We start from the raw sequence: 21,870 nt of genomic DNA on the forward strand, positions 1-21,870 counted from the left end.
AAGTGCAGTGGCACAGGATTAGGATGTAAACTGTATTTGAAAATTATGTATAAGGAGATATTTAAATAGATGTATAAACATATACGCATATATATATACACATATTGACTGATATACATATTTGGCAGACACTGTGCAAAATATGAATATATAGAAGATAAATGGTATGAGCTATATATATTGTGGACACCTCCACCTGTACCAGAGGGTTAATCACCACAGCTGATGAAAAGCCAATACCTCAGCAGAAAGTGCTGGCAAGTTTCAGATTAGTTTAGAATTTATGTTTGCACCTGTGTGGAGAAAATAAAAGATGCTGAAAAGCAACACTTTTGTTTCTGGCTGTGTGTGGCAGACTCAGGTGGCATCATCAATTGCCCCATATATATGGGTGTAATTTCACCGAAGTATAATAAGTAGTGGTATGCTGTTTATAGTCTAATGATCAAATAAAAATAAATAATCAATAAGATCCGAACTATATGAGAAAGCACACCAATAGAATATGTCTTTACGAAAGATTTAAAAGAAGAGTTGTAATGTTAAAGTAATGTTTAAGATAACACTAATGTGCTGAAGGATCTTTAAAAATCCTGCAGCTTTTTTATAATCCTGCACCTCTACAGCTCTTTTATAATCATGCACCTCTACAGCTCTTTTATAATCAAGCACCTCTACAGCTCTATTAAAAGCATGCACATCTACAGCTCTTTTATAATCATGCACCTCTACAGCTCTTTTATAATCAAGCACCTCTACAGCTCTTTTATAATCATGCACCTCTGCAGCTCTTTTATAATCAAGCACCTCTACAGCTCTTTTATAATCATGCACCTCTACAGCTCTTTTATAATCATGCACCTCTACAGCTCTTTTATAATCAAGCACCTCTACAGCTCTATTAAAACCCTGCACCTCAACATAATCATGCATCTCCACAGCTCTTTTATAATCATGCACCTCTACAGCTCTTTTATAATCATGCACCTCTACAGCTGTTTTATGATCATGCATCGCCACAGCTCTTTTATAATCAGGCACCTCTACAGCTCTATTAAAAGCATGCACCTCTACAGCTCTATTAAAACCCTGCACCTCAACATAATCATGCATCTCCACAGCTCTTTTATAATCAGGCACCTCTACAGCTCTATTAAAATCATGCACCTCTACAGCTCTATTAAAACCCTGCAGCTCTACAGCTCTTTTATAATCATGCACCTCTACCATTCTTTTATAATCATGCACCTCTACAGCTCTATTTAAACCCTGCAGCTCTACAGCTCTTTTATAATCATGCACCTCTACAGCTCTATTAAAACCTTGCATCGCTGCAGCTCTTTTATAATCATGCACCTCTACAGCTCTTTTATAATCATGCATCTACTGCTCTATTAGAATCCTGCCTCTCTAGTTGATCGCGTCGTTTCCGGTGTGTGTACGTGTGCACTACTTTCAGGGAGTAAACGTGAGGTACGTGCTGTGGAGCTTCGAGGTTGTGCTTCGGTCGTGAGAAAAAACTAAGATGGCGTCTCGTCAAGAAAGATAGCCTGGCCCGATGCGAGTGATAACATTGATCGGGGAATGATTGATCCACGACCCGACTGATAGAGTCCGAGACCCTCGTCTCACCATTAAACGAACCCGTGTCGCCCGCGTTCTGAGCCCGAGTCGCTCGGCCGACCGGAGCCGATGGAGAACCGAGGCTGAATCTCGGGTCAACCTCGCTAGCAGCGGCAGCTAGCCGACCGGACCGAGCACAGCTGGCCCCCGTTAGCTAACCACCAGGCAACATCACAACAACAGAGGAAGCAGCGCGGCCACCAAGCCCCATCGTACCCCGGGACATCGAGGTGTCTGCGGGTCAGTCACCACAGCGTTTTCCTATAAATAACCACACATATGGATGTTTGTCTCCCTAGGACGCCTATATGGTTAGCGCCGTGTTAGCTGCCGTGTTCGATTCGAGCAGGGAAACGGGTTGTCTCGCCTGGTTTGTTGACTTAGCCTCCTCAGCCACCCACTCCACGTTAGCCACACCAGCGCTAGCTCGCTCACCTAAACCCGTGGGAGGCTGAGTCGTGGAGCACGGGAGGCCTCGATGCTAACGCTAGCCTGACCCACTTGTGATTATAGATGGAACAATAGACACAACATATAGCTCGGGACGGACCCCAGGGGAGACACCGGTACACCCGACCAAAAGCGAGTGGACAGGGGGGGACACTTTACTTTTCTTTCCGTGTCTTGTTGTGGCCGTGGCCGGAAGGTAAGCGTAGTTTTCACGCCACTTGTCCCAAGTTTGAGTCTAACAGTTGCTGGAGGATGTTTAACTTGTTGGGACACCTCAGTTGGGGGTTGTGTGACTCGTGGGTTATTTGTGTTAATTTGTCCCAAAGCTAAGGGGTTTGATTCCCCCCCCCAAAAAAGCTCCTCTGGCGTGTGGTGATGTCTTCCTGGCCTTCGATACCTCAGGGTTCATGGCCTCCACGCCATTGTTTGTCTGTGAGACCATGAAGAATCAGGGCGATGGGATCCAGGCCACTGGAGTTCTTCTGGTTATTAGTGTGACCTTTTTTAATATGAGCAAACCCCCCCTTTAGATTACACAGGGTAGTTTACTTTAATTCTTATAAATTTACGCTTTATCAAATGTTTTCTGCTAATACATCCTTATGTAAATAGTATTATTGTTGTTCTGTGTGGCACCTGGTGAAGCATCAGTCAACTGTTGCCCCCTCTTCCTCACTGGGCCTTGTTGATTCTCCAGAGCATGGCAGATGTTTTGTTGTGTCTGGTGTTGGGGGATGGGGATGGGAGGCTCAGTAACGACCACTTGGATGACCCCCCCCCCCCCCCCCAAAAAAAAAAACACCACCTCATCCTGGGAATCTCTGTTTCTTTTGATTGGCCTGTACTTAAAACTGTGATAATCCGTTATTAGCGCCTAACGGGGAAATGTTTAAGGAACATTGTAACTGGGCCCAGACAGGAAGTTATGCTTCAGCGAGCGTAAACAATTGAAGAAACTTTTCTGTATACTCTTTAACACGCTCTGAAATGTGTCATACACTGGTTCGTTTTCCTTGTCGCTGACATTTCTTTTGCCTTGTTTATAAAGTTTGCTGTCATCAGGAACATCTATTGTGATACTTGTGTTATGAAAATGTAGTTTATGAAAGGCTGAAGGCAAAATGCACGTACTCTTCTCGTGATCTTCCCCATTGTATGAAGACGTCATGAAAGAAAGTGACTAAATTCTTTGTTAGATTTTGAAGTTGTTCTCCAGGAAGTAAAGATCAGATTCACATTCCCAAAAAATTCCAGGCTTTTGTACATTGTTGTCATTCCCATCAGTGAATCTACGTGAGGTTATTAACCTTTATGTGCATTGTCCACCTCCCTTTGTCAGGGCAATGGAAGGAGAAGAGTTTGTCCCTCCTCCGGAGTGTCCAGTATTTGAGCCGACATGGGAGGAGTTTCTGGATCCCCTGGGCTACATTGCCAAGATACGTCCAATTGCAGAGAAGTCTGGAATCTGCAAAATTCGACCTCCACAAGTAAATATTTTCTTATGCTTGGTTTGTGTTAAATACATTGCCTGCTCTGTTTTTAATGTGTAGCATATTCCATGCACAGGGTATTTATGTAGGAAGTATTAGGCCCAGGGTACATGAATCTGGAGACAGTAGAAATCAATATTTTTATGTTTTGCATTCTCAGGCTACTTTTAGCAGACCTCACAAAACAAGAAGAAGAATCAATAAAACTATCGATAAAGAAACTCATGAGTATTTTTAATAAGAATTAAAAAACACAGGATATGGCTTCCTCCTGATGAGAGAACCCCCACTGCCTGATCATTGCTACATCAAAAGTAGAACTTAGAGAAATAACTGTATTCACACACTCGGCCTGTGAACATTCGACTCATCAGGTGGAGCCCTGGACGCAAAGGTCGCAAATTCACCACATTTGGCCGATCAGATGAATCTAAGCTCAGCTACCTTAAGGTTAATTGAGTAAAGACAGAGGAGCTGTGTATATGCACTCTTCAATGTTTATTTATTTTAAGTAATATTGTCCTTACTCCATTGAACAATGTTACTGCACATCACAGATTTTCTTCACGTTAAGCAGATTTAATAACCAGTCCGGGAGTTTAAAGTGTCGTCTCGGTCTGAACGTGAGCATCATGTTATTATTCTTCCGTGACAGCTGTGACCAGATGTGTTATTGAGTTGTCTGTGCTTCGGTCCTATTCTCAGGAACGCTTTAAGAACATTTCTTAGAATCTGTCATAAATGTTCACTTTGCTTCAAGGATGAAGTGATTAGATGTTTTTTAATCCAAGGTAAAGGTCACACTGAACAGTGTTTTAGCCATATTTCAAGAAAGAACGCACAAATTAACACATTTTCGGACTTTTCTGCTGAATAAACTGAAGTGATGATGTTTTATTTGTAAAGGTTAAAGGGTAAGGTTTAATTTTTGGCAAATGTGCTTCAAATTAATTTAGTTTAGCTCAATTTCAACAAAATGTTATGTTTTAGATGACACCACATAAATAACTCACAAATCTTTATGTTGTCACAAGGCAAAATAATGTTGCCGGAGACTAAATATGTAGCTTTTAAACAAAAACAAGCTAATAAACTACAGCTAAAAGAAAGTTTTCCTGTACACCTACAACTCCAAAACATGGTTTATACATAGTTTCAGTTGCATATTTGTTCCATAAATTTAATTTGGTGCTTCTCCCATGCACATTTTGATTGGCTGAGCTCTAACAAGTACAATACTGTATTAACAAGAGTTTACAGAATAAAACAAAAGTGAAGCTATTTGCAGTAGAGGATGCAGATGATTACATGGAAAACTGAAAATGATTTGAAGAATTGTAGATGAACACCCCATCCCTTCTGCACTTGGACATTAACTTTAAAATAAGTATTTAGCCAAATAAAGATCTGGTAGAAAATGTATTGCCCTCAGGGTTGATTGGCGAGAAAGTGGTTCTTTAATGTTGATAGTGTATTGATCACTTAGTTGGTGGCCTTGGTGAACCTCCCTGGTTAAAGCTGAGCCAAGGTCGTGAGCCTGAAAGCCCGAGTTAAACCAGGGTTAAGCTCAAACTAAGCTCACAATCGTGTTAATCTCCAATGTCCATTTGCTGTTGTTAGTAAGCTCCCTCAATGCTAGTATTCGACATTGAAGCAGATGTTTCTTATAGCATATAGGCTTACTCATTTGTGTCTTTGCTCCCATATAGGATTGGCAGCCACCGTTTTCAGTGGAGCTGGACACCTTCCGCTTCACACCACGCATGCAAAGGCTCAATGAGCTCGAGGTAAGTTTGTCTTTATTTCCCTTGACGTTGACGGTTCAAGATTGTCGTGGAACTTACCGGAGTAAACTTTGTTGTCGCTCATTCATCTTTTTTTAGGCGGAGACCAGAGTAAAGCTTAATTATTTGGACCGCATCGCCAGGTTTTGGGAAGTCCAGGCGTCCTCGTTGAAAATCCCCCATATTGAAAGACGCATCCTCGATCTTTTCAGCCTCTCAAAGGTGAGTTTGAACTCAGATAAAAAGATCTTTTTGTTTATTTTCTGTGATTGCTGAAATGCTCCATCTTGTTGCAGATTGTGACGGGTGAGGGAGGCTTTGAGATGGTCTGTAAGGAGCGCCGCTGGGCTCGGGTGGCCCAGAGGCTTGGCTACCCTCCAGGCAAGAACATCGGCTCTCTGCTGCGCTCCCACTACGAGAGGATCGTCTTCCCCTTCGAAGTGTCCCAGTCGGGTGCCAGCCTGCCGGTATAATACACATTCCTATCTCAGTAAATAGATGACATGCAAAAGGAACTGATCTGTGGCAAGCAAATGACAAATGAATCTTATTGTGGTAGGTTATTTGTCGCTTGTATGGACGTGTTCTCATGAAAGCCCTCTTTATGTCATTTCAGAATTGCAAGCCAAAGCATTATGACGGTGAAGAAGTGGATAAAGAGTACAAGCCTCACTCCATCCCCCTGCGACAGTCGGTGCAGCCATCCAAAATCATCAGTTACGGGCGCAGGGCAAACAGATGCCAGCCTGATGTGAGTGAACGTAGCTATCCTATTGGTCAATCAGTGAATTGAAGTAACCTATTTTGTTGTTGGGTGACATTTTCATAATCAAACCACCTTAAAATCGATCGGAGAAAAGTATTTGTTTGTTTATTTTGCAACTATGATTAATATCTGATCGGTCAATCACGAAAACCTCTCACCAGTAACACTGTTCTCATGCTTCATCAGTGATGGTTTCCCACAGGACGTCAAACATCATTTAAGAATCTTTGCCACTGTTGATAATGTCTGTATTTGTGCTCTCAATAATACCAGTCTTGTCATTAGGTTGGTTTTAAAATACAATACCTTCAAAATATTGAAGTGTCAAAGCCTTTGTTTTAGTTGTTTTACACTGAAGACATGTGGCCTTAAGGTCAAAAGATGAACATGAAACAAGAGTTCACAATCTCGGCCGTTATTTCCTGGTATCCTTTTAATCTTTTTTCCGCAGCTTCAACCGTCTTTTCTCCCACAGCTCTCTGGTCTTCATATTGGTTTATTCTTTTTTAAACGACAAATGTAACGTGAAACCCAAGTCTCAAACCAAGAGTACACATTCACCATTTCAGTCTCAGAGGTGCACCTTTTGCTCACTTCAGGAATGGGTGGGTCCCAACACGAGGAGATGTCTTGAGCTGTTAAACACATAGATGTGTCGAAATGCCAGGAAATGAAAGCTGACATTCTGAACTTTCAAATTCATCTTTTGATGTCAGACCAAAATGTCTTCAGTACACAACGAAAACCAGGGTTTCCAGGGAAGTGCACACAATTCAGTGTTTCTTTTACTTGGAATGATCAGATTGGTAATTCCAGGATTCAAATCTGTTTACAGGAGGTTCATTTGAAAAGTTTTAGCCTAATTGAATAGTTTATGGTCTGTTTGCTGATCGGGGTCATACGAATAGTGACAGGCTGCATCATTATAGGCTAACAAAGAGTCAAGCCACCAATCAACCTGGAATAAAGCTCCTTATGTGTTGATATTAAGAGTTTTGATGTGTTTATCCATGTGCTCCTCTGCACAAGTGTCAGGTAAAAATGAGGTTTCACTTTAGCACATCCCAGCTTGCTTATTCTCCGTCCTGCCCTGCTGCTTTGCTTAATTCTGCCATTCCCCCTCTTCTCCATTGCTTATTTTGTTCTATGCTTGGGTTCTTCCATCTTCTTTCATCCCCAAAAAAGACACACAACCATTTGTTTCATGACACACTTTTATTTTATACAGAAATGTTACCAGTGAGCAGCACAGTGACTGGACCAGTTTATCATCTCATGCTTGTTACATGCAAGCTAATGATGCTTCATTTTCTACCCTGACAACCCCCTCAGGTTTTTAATGATCTGCTCATCATACTTTTGCTAGTGGATTAATTTCTTATGCTGGAATAGACGATGATTGACACTGTAACTGAAACAAGTAGCACAAGTACCCAAATAGTTATAGGTTATCGACTTCTATATGAAATCCGGTCCATTTGGTTGTGTCTTTTGTTCTAAATACTTATATAATATATACAGGAGAGTAACAGTTGAGCGTATTTTTACTCCACTTCGAAAATGTTCTAATATCGTTACCAGTATTAGTAAATGAAGGAGAACTCAGCAGGCTGCAACACCTGCAGCTTTGGCCACAGCCGGGGGGGGGGATCATGGTTTTGATCTCGGTTTCAGAATCATAAAATCCCCTACTTCTCAGCAACGGAGAATTCTCATAAACACAAATACGTTACAGATCTATATTTCAGTTTGGTTCTGAAGCTCCACCCATTCCATAAAAATCATGTTGATGCAACATCACAGATCATCTGTTGATGTAACGTGCTGCATCGGTCCAGATCAGGATTGGCATTTTCTTTCCATATAGAATTTAATGTATCTTTACATTCTCTTTAACGAGAAATGGAATACATTAAAATGTCAAATACATTTCTGTCAACATGCTGCTCTATCAGACTGTAGTGTAAACAAAATGTATGTTAAATGCATCAAACCATTAATGGATTTCTCAAAACTTTAGAAACGAGATCCACAAAAGCTTCCTATTGGACTTAATTTATCCATCAAATATATGACCCTTGTCTCATGATGTGTACCGGTGATATCTTTCCTACACCCAGCTGTGTTCTCTCCAGGCTCTCTCCCTTCCCCTCTCATCTCCCTTCTTTCTTGTGTCTTAGTTTATCGCTGCTGTTATTGTCTCCCCCTTGCAGGGTCCAGAGGATCTGGCCTCACATCCTCTCACCACTGGCTCTCAACTCATCTCTGCGGTACTGCCTCTCGAGCACATGAGCTCACCTCTCGCTGCCGCTCTCTTTCTGCCGCTCTTCCTAGACCACCTCACCCCTTCTGAGCGTTTTGTGTTCTAATTCTTACTAACCGCAGTCATATGCACTCATACCTCTGATGTTAAAGAGGTGGCAACCCACAAAAGGGTCACATGACTGTCACAGACATGTTGCCATTTCTAGATCAGACACTGAACAAAGAGAGGAGGATTTCCCTGCCCTGTTTGTTCTTCAACAACAGGCTCTAGAACTGTTATTACAAATGGGAGAATGTCGTCTCACGTTGAACACAGGTGTTTGGAGCCCGGTCATTGAATCTTTAGTCAATATATTATAGATTAAAAGGGCATTGAATGAATGAATGGAGGAAAATCTAGATCCCAGTGCCAGGGTTGCTAAGGACTCATATCTCGGATATCCAAAATGACACAGTTCATAGCAGACTGATATTATATATTAACTTTATCTCAAACTATCAAGCATTTTCCTGGTCTAGCTGTTTAGCTGTTGCGCTCTTCGGTTTTCTCTCTTTCTCTCGTGCACTTTCTCTGTGGTTGTACTTGGCTTGTACTGCTGTGCTGTCTGTGTGCCTTCACTCTTTTGCCTCACTCTCAACTCACTTCAGCAGCTAAGTGTGTGGCTGCATGTGCTTCTTTGGGGTGCACTCACACAGGATAACCTAGAAGGTTTAATTTCATAGACGTTTGTTTTCATAGTCTGAAGACAGAGGGTAGTATTGTGTGTAATTGTTGTTCCCCTCCAGGTTTCTCAAGGTTTGCTTGTTTGCCTTCCATCATCAAGTTCTACTTTTCCATCCCCTGGTTTCAGTCCCCATCCCACTTGCAAAGCTTGGCTGCCAGATTAGATACATATTTTTTATCTTACCAGAAAATGTAGATCAATGACTGGACAGCAGGAGTTATGTATGCATACAAGTAGGGATGTCCCGATACAACTTTTTCACTTCCGGTACGATACCGATATTGTAGCCTTGAGTATTGGCCGATACCGATATCAATACGATACGATATAGGCACAAATCATACATATATTTATTCCTTATTTTGTTGTGTGGAATGTTAGAAAAGGCTTGATAAAGTGATGTTACTGTTACTGATGTTGTAGTGATATAACAGAAAACAATAGTCAGCAACAGTAGGTATAGGAAAAACTGACCCATGTATTATTAACCAATTGGTTACATAAATTTTAACCTTCAACATAAGAGTATTACCTCAACAAATCCAATGAAAACAAAATGTTATATTTAAAGTGCAAAATAACCACTGGTTACCAACATCATTATACAATTGAATAGAATAAATTAAATTTTAAAGTGCAAACAATTCAAGTTCACTTCAGTTATTTTTCTACTGTCAGCATATGTTGGAAACAACTGTGGGCAGGGACAAAAACAACAAAAACTATAGGAATAATGTAGCGAGGTTCGAGGTGCTCCATTAAGCGTTTAAACCCGACATTACTCACCACCGACAGGGGCTGGTCATCAAGCACAATAAACTGGGCTATCTTTTCTGTTATGGCCATTGCCTTTTTGCTGTCCCGTGGTAGTTTGTCATAGCCTGGATGCCAGACGAATTTAGCCCCGCCCACAACAGATTTGGTCGGGCAGTTCGGTCTGGGGTCGCTCCATTGGGAAAAAATTATGGCCGGACTGGGCCAATCAGATTGTCAGGGCGGGCTTTATACGATGATTGACAGATGATCAACGGTGACGTAATCAACCACGTCACCAAAGTGCCCTCGGGTTGAATTCGTTTTCAACAAACATGCCTGCCGCTGGCGAGCTGAGATGTGTAGATGCTGCCATTGAGTCTGTTTTAGAAGACATCGACAGCGCATTCATTTTGAAAGAGGAACACAGAACGTGGAGGCGACGCCAGAGCACCGCGCTAATCCCTATCGCCCCGGCGCTTGGCTGTTCACAAGGGACACTGAAGCGACGCTGAACCGCCGGGCAGCGCTAATAATATCACCCGTTGATCCAGTAGATCGCTGCACGGCTTTGTGCCGGTCACACCGGAGGCTGAAGCACCGCGCTGCGCCAAGGCTGCCTCGCGGTGCTTCAGCCTCCGGTGTGACCGGCACAAAGTTTTAACATGGGAGTGGATGGGAGCCAGCTGTTATTTAAGGCTTGGCGCTGCGCTGAAGCGTCCGGTGTGAACCCGGGTTAGTAAATAACTCACAATGCGTTGCTTAGCATACGTCACATACTACGTTGCTCTGATTGGTTGTAGGTCTATCCAATTGAGCGAAATACTTCCACACAGCCGACATCACTACACCTTGCTGCAGGCACACACGTTGTCGTTGTTGTGATCACGTGGGCTGTGCATGCTGGATCAGAGACGCTCTTCTTCCGCGGCCGGCACCAACGTTAATTAAGGGGCATTACCACCTACTGTGTTGGAGTGTGATCAAACCAGAGTCACCTATTATAGAAGTCCTGTAGCGGTAAATGGACAGCTTATATCGGAGCGCTTATATCGGAGTTTTTAGATTCAGTCCGATAAAATCCGATATTCACTTTTTTGGCTGATATCGGACTGATTTCCGATATCAATATCGGATCGGGACATCCCTACATACAAGTGGCAAAGATAAAAAAAACAATCTTGCCTTAGAAGAGTCTTGGGATTGTTGTGTGTCCTGTTTTCTGATATGAATGAATAATGTGATCTGGTTTCTTGGTTTAAGTCGGAGTGTTTTTTTGAAGATCCAACCTGTTTTTAAAAGTGCTGTGAATGTTGTTCTGCTTTTTTTCTGCTTTTCAGTTCTATTGAGTAATTACTGAAAGTGATGTTAAGACCTGATTGCAATCATACCGCCTGAACTAGAGCTTGACAACATGACACAGCTTCAAAACATAAAAGGGGAACTGAATTTCAATTACTGCACTAAAATGATTGAATTCAACATTCAATATGACGCTCAGTGAACGAGCGGAGAATTAAAACTAATTGCGTGTAACGGTTAAAGAGTCTAATTAGCTCTGTATAAGAAATGAGTTGAGTTCTTGTTGAGAGAAAACCAGCTCCTCTTCTCTCCAGCAGCTGAGAGGATGAGGTCACAGGAATGTTAGGCAGTGTAATGTAAAACGCTTTCAAACATTTTAATCTCATCGCTGGTGTAATGCACTCGTAAAGAGAAGCCTTGGTGAAAGAGAAGAATGCAGCAAAGGCAGTTTTCCAAATCTGAGCATTTTCAAGATTGAAGTTTAGATTTGGAAAAGTTTGATGTGAGATATAAACGAGAAAAAACTGACTAAAACATTTGAATTCTAATTATAATATTTTTGATATCAATGCAGTGTTACAAGCTAATGTTGCTATTAAAGTATGATCTGATAAGTTTCTACACATTGTGAATAAAAGTAATTTTGATTGTTACAAGGCAAAGATACACTGGAGAATTATCTGCCTTTGTAAATTATCATTTTATAGACCAGGAAGTTTAGTTTTTACAAGTACATACTGTTAACACGTCCAATTCAAATAAAACACCAATTAAACAGTATGTTTGCATGGTAAACACCTGTTTCCTAATTAAATTGTCAGTTATGATGACAGACTCAATTACCTGGGAAACATTTGTTTACTGTTTTCTTATGCAAACTACACTACAACAAGCACTAACCAGGCTGTAATAAAAACTGGAATCCTAGTCAGTAAAATATTAAGGACCCCCTGTGTATGGTTGCAGCTGTTGGTGATTGTGTGTCTTGGTGGTGGGTCTTAACCTTTAAGCTTTCACTGTGACGTAGGCTAACTTTTCCTAACTTTCTAACGCAGCACAATCCCTTCTTGTGATGCATTGCTATGCTCTTGTGTTTTAATTTGTCGATCTCCATTTGGCCTCAGACTTTTATTTGCTCCGTGTGCTCTGTAGAGGAGTTGTCGTCAGTTTGTCCCTTTTTTTAATAATGAAATTGTACTTTTTATTTTTTGTATCCAGCCTGAACCCACAGAGGAAGACATCGAGAAGAATCCAGAGCTGAAGAAACTACAGATCTACGGCGCTGGACCTAAGATGATGGGGCTCGGGCTGGTCGCGAGGTACAAAGGCATAAGAAAGAAAGGTAAGTGCTGAGGCCGCCAACTCATTTGAACAGCTTCTTAGACACTTACGTTTAAAGGTCTGTTCGTTTACTTGGCGTGTGGTAATGCTGGTTGCAGCTTTATTTCTGAAGCTGTAAAAGTGATCTGCAGTAATTGAGCAGCAGCGAGTAAAGACCGGCTGCTGGATTCAGTCCAGAGAACCCTGAAGCTGCTGAAACCACTGCTGCTGCACAAAGAGCTGTTCACCTGTTTATTCAAAGATCAGTGAAGCTCGACTTAGTACACAGAAACACAAACTGCAGACTCATCAATGAAAGTGACGTTGAACACGACAACAGCACGTTCACGACAACGTCACTTCTGTTGATGAGTCCCAGCCGCTACTAAGGAGAACTGGATGCCTGTTAATTGTCCAAATTCTACACTGCACTTCCTTGGGCCCTAAACAACCCACAAGCCAAGTGTTAAGTTGATAAATTGAACGTTTTTCCAGATATGTAAGCCACAGACAGTAAATTCTGGAATTATTAGATGGATGAGAAATATGGACTTACAGAAGCCTCACTAAACCACAACAATGAATTCGATGCAGCTAAAGCAATAACTTTCTATTGACTCATTCAAATGAATTCTGGTCATTGGAGAGTTTTTCATTGGTTTAGATGAGACTGTTCTGTGATGCTGGAGCGCTGTAAACCTTTTATTCTGTGATAATTAAAAACCTTTGACTCTAAACACTTACTGCTCCTCTTTCAGACGAGCTGCCTCAGACTGTCACCGTCAAAGAGGCGCCTGCTCCCGTTGATCCCTCAGTGAAAGCAGAGCCACTGGCGCCTGCAGAGAAGCAGAGTGAAGGGGCCACATCCAGTCCCCAGCCGCCTCCCCCCAGCATCACCATTAAGTCGGAAGTGAAGAAGGAGGAACCGGAGAACGGGAAAGACAAGGACACGGAGGAAGACGATCCAGAGAAGCCGTGCACCAAAATGACCATGAGGCTTCGACGCAACCTCAACAACCCCCAAAGCGTGAGTAGATCAGAAGACGCTCTCCAGGGACTGTCAAGGCCGTGTCACTCATTCTTACAATGCATCTCTGAAAGTTTGATAAAGCACTCAACTGATTTAATCTGGCTGTGAGCACAATGTACTGTGCTCTTCATTACTTGTCAATCTATTATGATTTCGGTTGTTTACTCCATTTAATTACCTCTATGCTAGAGCAGCTTAGTTTCTGAAGCTGCAGTAATAGGATAGGACGCTCTGTTGTCTGCACCATCACTCATCTGGCTCCAGTCCCTAAAACCAACAGTTTCTGCTCCTTGCTGTTTTACAGGTCGATTCGTTTGTGTGTCGAATGTGTGGTCGGGGAGACGATGATGAGAAACTCCTGCTGTGCGACGGCTGTGATGATAACTACCACACCCACTGTTTACTGCCCCCCCTCACTGATCCTCCCAAAGGCAACTGGCGATGTCCCAAGTGTGTGGCAGAGGTAAGAACGAATGTTTAAACACATTCCTTTGAGTCTGTAATGTTCATAACAGGCTTTCTTAGATTTCTACTAACCCATAACGTTTCTCTGTTGGATCTCAGGAGATCAAGAAGCCAGCAGAAGCATTCGGCTTTGAACAAGCTACACGAGAGTACACTCTGCAGAGTTTTGGGGAAATGGCCGACGCCTTCAAAGCAGATTACTTCAACATGCCTGTCCATGTAAGCGCACATGCATGAAGCCTGGCTCTACCCCTTTACTGCTGTTTCAACAAGTCACTAATCTCTATATCCTTGTCTGTGTAGATGGTTCCCACTGAGCTCGTGGAAAGAGAGTTCTGGAGGTTGGTCAGTAGCATCGAGGAAGACGTGACTGTGGAGTACGGAGCAGACATCCACTCCAAAGAGTTCGGCAGCGGCTTCCCGATGGACAATGGCAAGAAGAAGCTCACAACGGAAGAGGAGGTATTACATCGTTTTCTGTTGTAACAGCAACTGTTTTTTCTTGATTAACAGATTTGGATAGAATGAGGTGCTTTAGAGGTCAAGCACAGGTCAATTTTTAAATGAAATATAATATGCAGAAAGGCTATGTGGCATTAAGACTACCAACTAATCCCCACTCCATTCAGTGATGCTTTAAAAACAAGAATGTTGCTCCTTAGAGAGCATAACGCCCAACAGTCCACTTAACTTCTGGCAGGCTGCACCACACTTTAGGAAGAAATAGTCTTTGATCCACCCCAAACTTAAATGGGTTTCTTGACTCATGTTCCATCCCTCTGCCAACTTCTGTGGAAATCTGTTCAGTAGTTTCGTGTAATCCTGCTGGTGAACAAACAAACACAATGAAAATATGACCCCTACATGGAGGTAAATATGTTCTTGTTCAGACCCGCTATCATCATTCTATAGACTGATCCTATCACTAGTTGGTTGTAGACAGAATCAATACAATCTAAGCAAACTCCCAAAAAATATGTACGTAACAGGATGTGAGTAAACAAAGATTGTCCAGTGGTTAATTTCAGCTCACTCTCCTCTCTTCTGTCAGGAATATGCTCGCTCTGGCTGGAACTTGAATGTGATGCCCGTCCTGGATCAGTCACTCCTGTGCCATATTAACGGAGACATCTCTGGGATGAAGGTGCCGTGGCTCTACGTCGGCATGGTGTTCTCGGCTTTCTGCTGGCACATCGAGGATCACTGGAGCTACTCCATCAACTACCTGCACTGGTACAGAACGCTTGTTGTATGTAGGGAGGATCAAAGTTTCTCCTGTAGAGACTACGATGAACCATAACTTTCTCTCACTCTGTTTCACTTCCCATTTATCTATCATTTCCAGGGGCGAACCCAAGACTTGGTACGGAGTTCCCTCTGTGGCAGCTGAGCGACTTGAGGAGGTTATGAAGAAGAAAACCCCCGAGCTGTTTGAGTTTCAGCCTGACCTCCTGCACCAGTTGGTGACCATCATGAACCCTAATATCCTCATGGCTCATGGTGTACCAGTCAGTGTCCCACACACACACATATGCACACAGCAGACATATGATTGATTAAAAAGCCTTCTTACCTCTTTGTTTATTAATTGCAGGTTGTACGCACTAACCAGTGTGCTGGCGAGTTCGTCATCACCTTCCCCAGAGCCTACCACAGCGGCTTCAATCAGGGATATAACTTTGCCGAAGCTGTCAACTTCTGCACTGCGGACTGGGTATGTCTGTTCACACTGTCTCTCATGTCATCATTTCACATTATTCAAGACTCCGTGATTAAGATCGATGCTTTCTCCCGCCCTCAGCTTCCTGCTGGCCGGTCCTGTATTGATCACTACCGCCGTCTGAGGAGGTATTGTGTATTCTCCCACGAGGAGCTCACCTGTAAAATGGCTGCCAGCCCAGAGAAGCTAGATCTTAACCTGGCCGCAGCCACACACCGGGAAATGTTCAGTATTGTCCAGGAGGAGAGGAAGCTGCGGAAGGGACTGATGGAGCGGGTGAGCTACATTAGGAGAGCTTCACTAGTTTGGAGCCCGGTCAAATCGTTCTGTTTCTGTCGCGTTTCTAAACTCTGATCGCTCACTACCATCTGTGATGTTGCTGCAGGGCATCACCGAAGCAGAGCGCGAGGCGTTTGAGCTGCTGCCTGATGACGAGCGACAGTGTGATAAGTGCAAGACCACATGTTTCCTTTCTGCTTTGGCGTGTTCGAAATGCCCCGAGCGGCTGGTGTGTCTCTATCACACTCAGGATCTGTGCAACTGCCCCACCGAAAAACTCTACCTCAGGTATTTACTTGTCTTGTAGCTGTGTGTGTGTGTGTGTGTGTGTGTGTGTGTTTATACTTTTGGCCATAATATACCACAATGTAATGTAAATGTTTCTGTGATTAAATATATGTATATATTTTTGTTTCCCCTTCACTTTACAGGTACAGATATACCCTGGACGAGTTGCTGGCCATGCTTCACCGGTTAAAGGTCCGATCGGAGTCTTTTGATTCCTGGGCCAACAGAGTGAAGGAGGCACTTGAGCAAGAAGAGGGAAACAAGATAGGTGAGAGATTGTTATGATTGAATCCATTAAAACTTAATTTCAGCCTTAATTTGTGAGTTTAGATTGAACATGCCAAAATGTAACCGTCCTTTCGAATGCAGGAATTAATGACCTGGAAACGCTGAAGACGGAGGCGTCGGACAAAAAGTTTCCAGACAACGAACTTCTCAGGAAACTCAACAAAGTTCTTAAAGACATAGAGCGCTGCCAGCAGACGAGTAATGAACTCCTGGAGAAGTCAAAGAGCAGGTAGGAGCGATCACAGAGTGGATGTTGCCTCCGTCTGTTCAGCTACACGCGCTCACACTTTGCTGTCTTTCAGTGAAAGTAAGATGACCTTGGCAGAGCTGAAGTCATTGGTAGAGACGATGAACAATCTGCCCTGTGTGATGAACAAGTTGGAGGAAATGCAGGTAAGAAGAACTCACAGTGTCACAATCATTCTAAGTAAACTATTTAACCCCTAATTTCTGTTTGATATCAACTTTACAATCTTAGCTGTAAAGTTCTGTTTTTGATTTAGTGCATTGAAGGTTTACATCTGTATTCCCTGATTCTCAAGGCGATGCTGCAGACAGTGGAGGACTTCCAGAGCCAGGCTCAAGCATTGGTCAGTGACCGGGACTGGAGGAGGGACTCGCCGCCCCCTGAGCGATTGCAGACATTGTTAGAGGAGGGGGGCAAGCTGCCCGTTGTAGTGCCAGAGTGTGATTCGCTTCAGGGCCTGAAGGAGCAGGGCCACTGGCTGGCAGAGGTGAGGCGCACCCTGGGCACCGAAGGAGGCGAGAGGCAGGAGGTGACGTTGGAAGTGTTGAGGATCCTGATGCAGGCAGGATGCAGTGTGCCCCAGAGCGTGTCGGTGGAGACGGCCATGGGGGAGCTTCAGGAGCTGCTCACAATCGCAGAGCGTTGGGAGGAGAAAGCAGAAATCTGCCTCGAACAAAGGTGAGACAGTCAGGATGTCACAGTGTATACTTTTCCTCCACACTTAACCCGCTGCAAGAAATTGTTGTCATGCCACAACCAGACTGTCCTGTTTCAAAGATTTATTTGTCAATGTGTTGTTCTTCCAGCCAAAAACACCCCCTCTCCACCCTGGAGGCAATAGTGAACGAGGCCCAGCTTATCCCGGTCAGGCTTCCAAACATTCTCTCTCTACAGGGCTGTCTCACACGAGCACGCGCCTGGGTCACGGACCTGGAGGAAATCCAGGTAAGAAAAATAAACCTGCTGTCCTCTTCATGGCCCTAATTGAATCGATATTGTAAAACACACTGTACCTCATGTTGATGTATTGTTATCTTTTATCTCTGTTGTAGAATGGGGAGCATTACCCGTGTCTGGATGACCTGGAGGGCCTGGTGGCGATTGGAAGGGATCTGCCGGTCTTCATGGAGGAGCTGAGGCAGCTGGAGCTGCAGGTGGCCAGCGCCCACTCCTGGAGGGACAAGGCCACCAAGACCTTCCTGAAGAAGAGCAGTCAGCACAGTCTGCTAGAGGTGGGCGACTTGGAGGGAACTGGGGAAATAGATTTGAACTTGTAATAACAAAAGCAGCAGCATATCTCATCTTTGTACCTAAGTCACCATTACATGCCACTTTAACAGCTCCTAGTAAGGTGTCCTTCATGAGAGCCGACATTTAACTCGAGTGTTGCCATTGCAGGTTTTATGTCCGTGTGCAAAACGGAGAGAGAGTAGAATTGGGACGGAGGCGTTGGATGATATACTGGATGATTCTGACACCAACACTCTGGGCCTCTCTGCTCAGGACCTGAGGGATCCTGCCGCGATTGTGAGTCTACCGAGCGTGACTTTGTGTGTTTGTAATCGCTCTGAGATGCTTAAATACTGTTTGTTGACCTGCGCCTGATATGTGCTTTGACATTAGGTGATGGCGTTCAAAGAGGGAGAGCACCAGGAGAAGGTGGCACTACTGAGGTTACAGAAACTGAACATGTGTAAATCTGGACTTAAAGCTTCAAGTTGCAAGGAGAACAAGGAGAACGGGAGGTGGGACGACCCCATGGAGACAGACACATCCAGCCACTCAGAGAACTCTGTAAAAGAGAATGGTAACCACACCCGTGGCGCCCCCCCTCAGTCAGTGTGTGTGTGTGCCGGGCAGCCCCGCGCCCCTCAGCTCCGCTGCCACCTGTGTAAGGACTGGTTCCATGGTGGCTGCGTTCCTTTCCCCTCCCTGCTCCCCTCCTCTGGACCACTGGCTAACCCGCTCTGCTGGTGGGACTGGGAAGCGCGTTTCTTGTGTCCGCAGTGCCAGCGGTCACGGCGCCCTCGCCTGGAGACTATCCTGGCTTTACTTGTGGCCCTGCAGAGGCTGCCGGTGCGTCTCCCTGAAGGAGAGGCCCTGCAGTGTCTCACAGAGAGGGCCATCACCTGGCAGGGCCGAGCTAAAGAGGCGCTGGAGGCGTCCGAGCTGCAGCCGGCTCTTCAGAAGCTGCAGGAACTCAAAGAGACTCTGCACAGTAAAGCAGAGAAAGACGAAGACATGGAGAAGGCGACAGAAAAGAGCTCCGTCATAGTTTTGTCCGATTCCGAGGGAGGGGAAGGAGAGGATGGAGTCATCGATCTGACGGCGGAGAATTCACCGAAAAAGAAAACCAAGGAAAGCAACGGCACTCAGGTTAACACCAGCTTCCTCCTTCTCTTTATTTGAATAAGTAATCTCTGTTTGCTGACTGTCTTCCATCTTGTGTCCCTACAGGCTGGATGTGAAAATGGCATCAACAAGAAGTCAAACGTTACAGGTGTGGGGTCTCTGCTTCCCCTGCTGCCTTTACTGAAGGGCGAGGTGGTGGAGCTTTCCTCAGCCACCAGGAACCAGCTGGAGGAGCTGCAGCTGGAGGGAGATCTGTTGGAGGTGTCTCTGGACCAGACTCACATCATCCACCGGGTTCTCCAAGCTTCCTCTGTTCCACCTAGAGACGCACTGCACACACTCATTCAGGTCAGGGGAACAGAAAAACTGCTTTTTGAGATGATGTATTTATGGAGTTGAAGTGATGACAGTTATTTCCTACGTGGGTATCGACATTTGGAGTCAGACATTACACATCCATCATTAAATTCAAGAACAGAATTTTAAACTATATCTTTACCATTTGCTTTTTTCACATTTTGGGAAATAAAGTTAACTTTCCAATGATGCAATCATGTCTGTTTGGAAGATACAGATCTACTAGCAGCTTGTTTGAGTTTAAGATAAAACAAAGAAGGTAAAACATGATCCATCCATTTCTTATCAGAGTCTCAAACACTCTAAGTAGGTCTTAATTATTTTAAAATTTCGAGCTTCCTCCGCTTCATTTCAAGGTAATTTTCATAAGAGGAATGTTTTGGCAGTATGACAATGTTTTATATCACTAAACTTTGACTGCTTGTACTTGTCAGGTTTTTGATGCAGAGACCAGTTGCCGTGTTGATTGTTACCTTTCTACTGATGCTGGTTCACCTCCGCTGCTTCTTTTCTAACGTCCTGTCGTCTTTGTTTCTCTCCCTCAGATCGAGCTCGAAGAGCAGAGACGAACCAGCCGCAGCCGAGCCAAGGATTCCAAAAGGAAGAGGAAGAGCCACAGAGGCGGGGACGGGGCAGGCGAGCGGTCACTGGACGCCTCTGAGTCAAAGAAAACCTGTCCCCTCAGCCACAGCCCCTCTCCTCACTTACCTGACCAGACCAAACGAGAGGTGAGCGCCTCTTGAATTAACTTCTGCTTTAAATATTTTCTTTTTCATCTCTCCTGGAAATCGCTAAAAATGTATTTTTGTCTTTCCCAGATTTTGTGATGTAGTCAGCGCTGGAGCTCTGTGTGAAAGAATCTGCAGAGGAGCTGAAGGGACAGAACATTCTGTGCCAGAAAACCGTGTCAAGTTATAGAAAGATGCAGGACATCCCCCCCCCCCCCCCCCCCCCTACTCCTCCACCCTCCTCCAACCTCCGCCCCTTCTCATCCCTCCATTCAGACATACACAGAGCCACGACTCTTCCTCTACACTCCATCCTCTCATTCATTGTTACTCCAGACCCACTGTCCCTACCCAGACCCCCGCCCCCCCCCCCCCCCCCCCCTCGAACATATTAAAAGACTGTGTTGGACCGACGTGGGACTTAACGTAATAGGAATGTTCATTGGTCTAGAGTTGTCTCTGAGGTCAGTCAGTATGCTATGTTATCCCAATTGTATTACATGCTTGTTCAGACGACGCCTGGCTCAGCAGCGGCAGGTCTCACTTCACTTGAACACCCCCCCCCCCCCCCCCCGGTTGAACGTCGGATAAGCTATTTGGTTCGTTTAGACACTTCTGTTCCCCTGACGCTGACGTGCAGCAGGTTTTTTGACGGCTGATCTTGGAAAACAGCACCGTGGTTACACTTGTATTTTTTTAGTTGTATTGACTCTTGTGTTTGAGGCCGTTTTTTGAGGGGATATGCATTTTGAATAAACAGAGTAATTTTGGGGAAGTGTTATAAACAGGCATTAATGTTTTTGGTGCTACTTTCCCAAAATGGATATCTGTTCCTCCTGGTTTTGTCGCATCTCCCTTCCCTCCATTTTTTTTTTTTAAAAGCTCTTCTTCTTGACTCCATCTTTTTATTCCTTTTCGACTCGACCTCTTTTTTCCCTTCTCGCTCGCCCTCCCTTGTTCTCTCTCTTTGCAGATTAAGGTAACTTCACTGTAACTCACTTTGTCACACATTGTTTTGTTTCCTGGGTTCAAATTATATTATTATTATTATTATTGATATTGCAGACACACAGTTGTCGTGAGTTTGTGTATAAACTTTTCATTTTAATGTTGCCTTTGTTTCTTTTCACTCTTGTTAGAAAAATAAAGGTTTAGAATTGTTTAGGACACGTTGACTCGTTCATTCTCTGGATTCTGACACCGACACAGTTTTCATGATCACAGCATTTATTTTAGAAAAGCTTTCACTGCAAAATGGCCGACACTGAACACCACAATATTCAACAGACAAGTTTACCATTGGGTTATTTTTTTCTCTACGCTATGTGCAGATCATAGGAAGACATCTACAAGTACAGTATGTTAAAGGATTTAAGTACATGAGGGGGGGGCAGCCTCAATATCAAAACATGCACGGAAGCAAAATGAGAACTAACTTCTGCTCCTTGATCAGTCGCCCCAGACTTTAATTGGCTTATATTGTTAGTCCAGGTAACTTGTTAGATAATTATCCAGTGGCTGGAGACAAAAAGGCAAAATTTGGAAATAACACAACAGACATGAATGACAGGTCATGTTTAGATAGGACATACATAATGGGACATAACAGTTTTCACTACCTCCACTAAGGACGTTTTC

At 43.9% G+C, this 21,870-nt stretch overlaps 1 protein-coding gene across 1 annotated transcript; it reads left to right on the forward strand.

Moving 5' to 3' along the window:
- The first annotated feature begins 1,483 nt into the window (after positions 1–1,483).
- On the forward strand, positions 1,484–21,399 carry kdm5c (lysine (K)-specific demethylase 5C). The gene is made up of 27 exons (XM_053425746.1): positions 1,484–1,863; positions 3,413–3,560; positions 5,273–5,350; positions 5,447–5,569; positions 5,644–5,814; positions 5,964–6,098; positions 12,377–12,500; positions 13,237–13,505; positions 13,813–13,971; positions 14,073–14,192; positions 14,277–14,435; positions 15,025–15,206; positions 15,319–15,481; positions 15,568–15,687; positions 15,775–15,969; positions 16,079–16,260; positions 16,404–16,528; positions 16,630–16,777; positions 16,851–16,941; positions 17,091–17,473; positions 17,602–17,740; positions 17,848–18,027; positions 18,194–18,322; positions 18,419–19,171; positions 19,253–19,495; positions 20,050–20,232; positions 20,323–21,399. Exons 2-27 carry the CDS (start codon positions 3,417–3,419, stop codon positions 20,329–20,331), a joined length of 4,707 nt encoding a protein of 1,568 aa, XP_053281721.1. The 5' UTR covers positions 1,484–1,863; positions 3,413–3,416; the 3' UTR covers positions 20,332–21,399.
- The last annotated feature ends 471 nt before the right edge of the window (positions 21,400–21,870 follow it).

The sequence above is a fragment of the Pleuronectes platessa genome, chromosome 6, assembly GCF_947347685.1.
Source record: "Pleuronectes platessa chromosome 6, fPlePla1.1, whole genome shotgun sequence".
Classification (NCBI taxonomy): Eukaryota; Metazoa; Chordata; class Actinopteri; order Pleuronectiformes; family Pleuronectidae; genus Pleuronectes; species Pleuronectes platessa.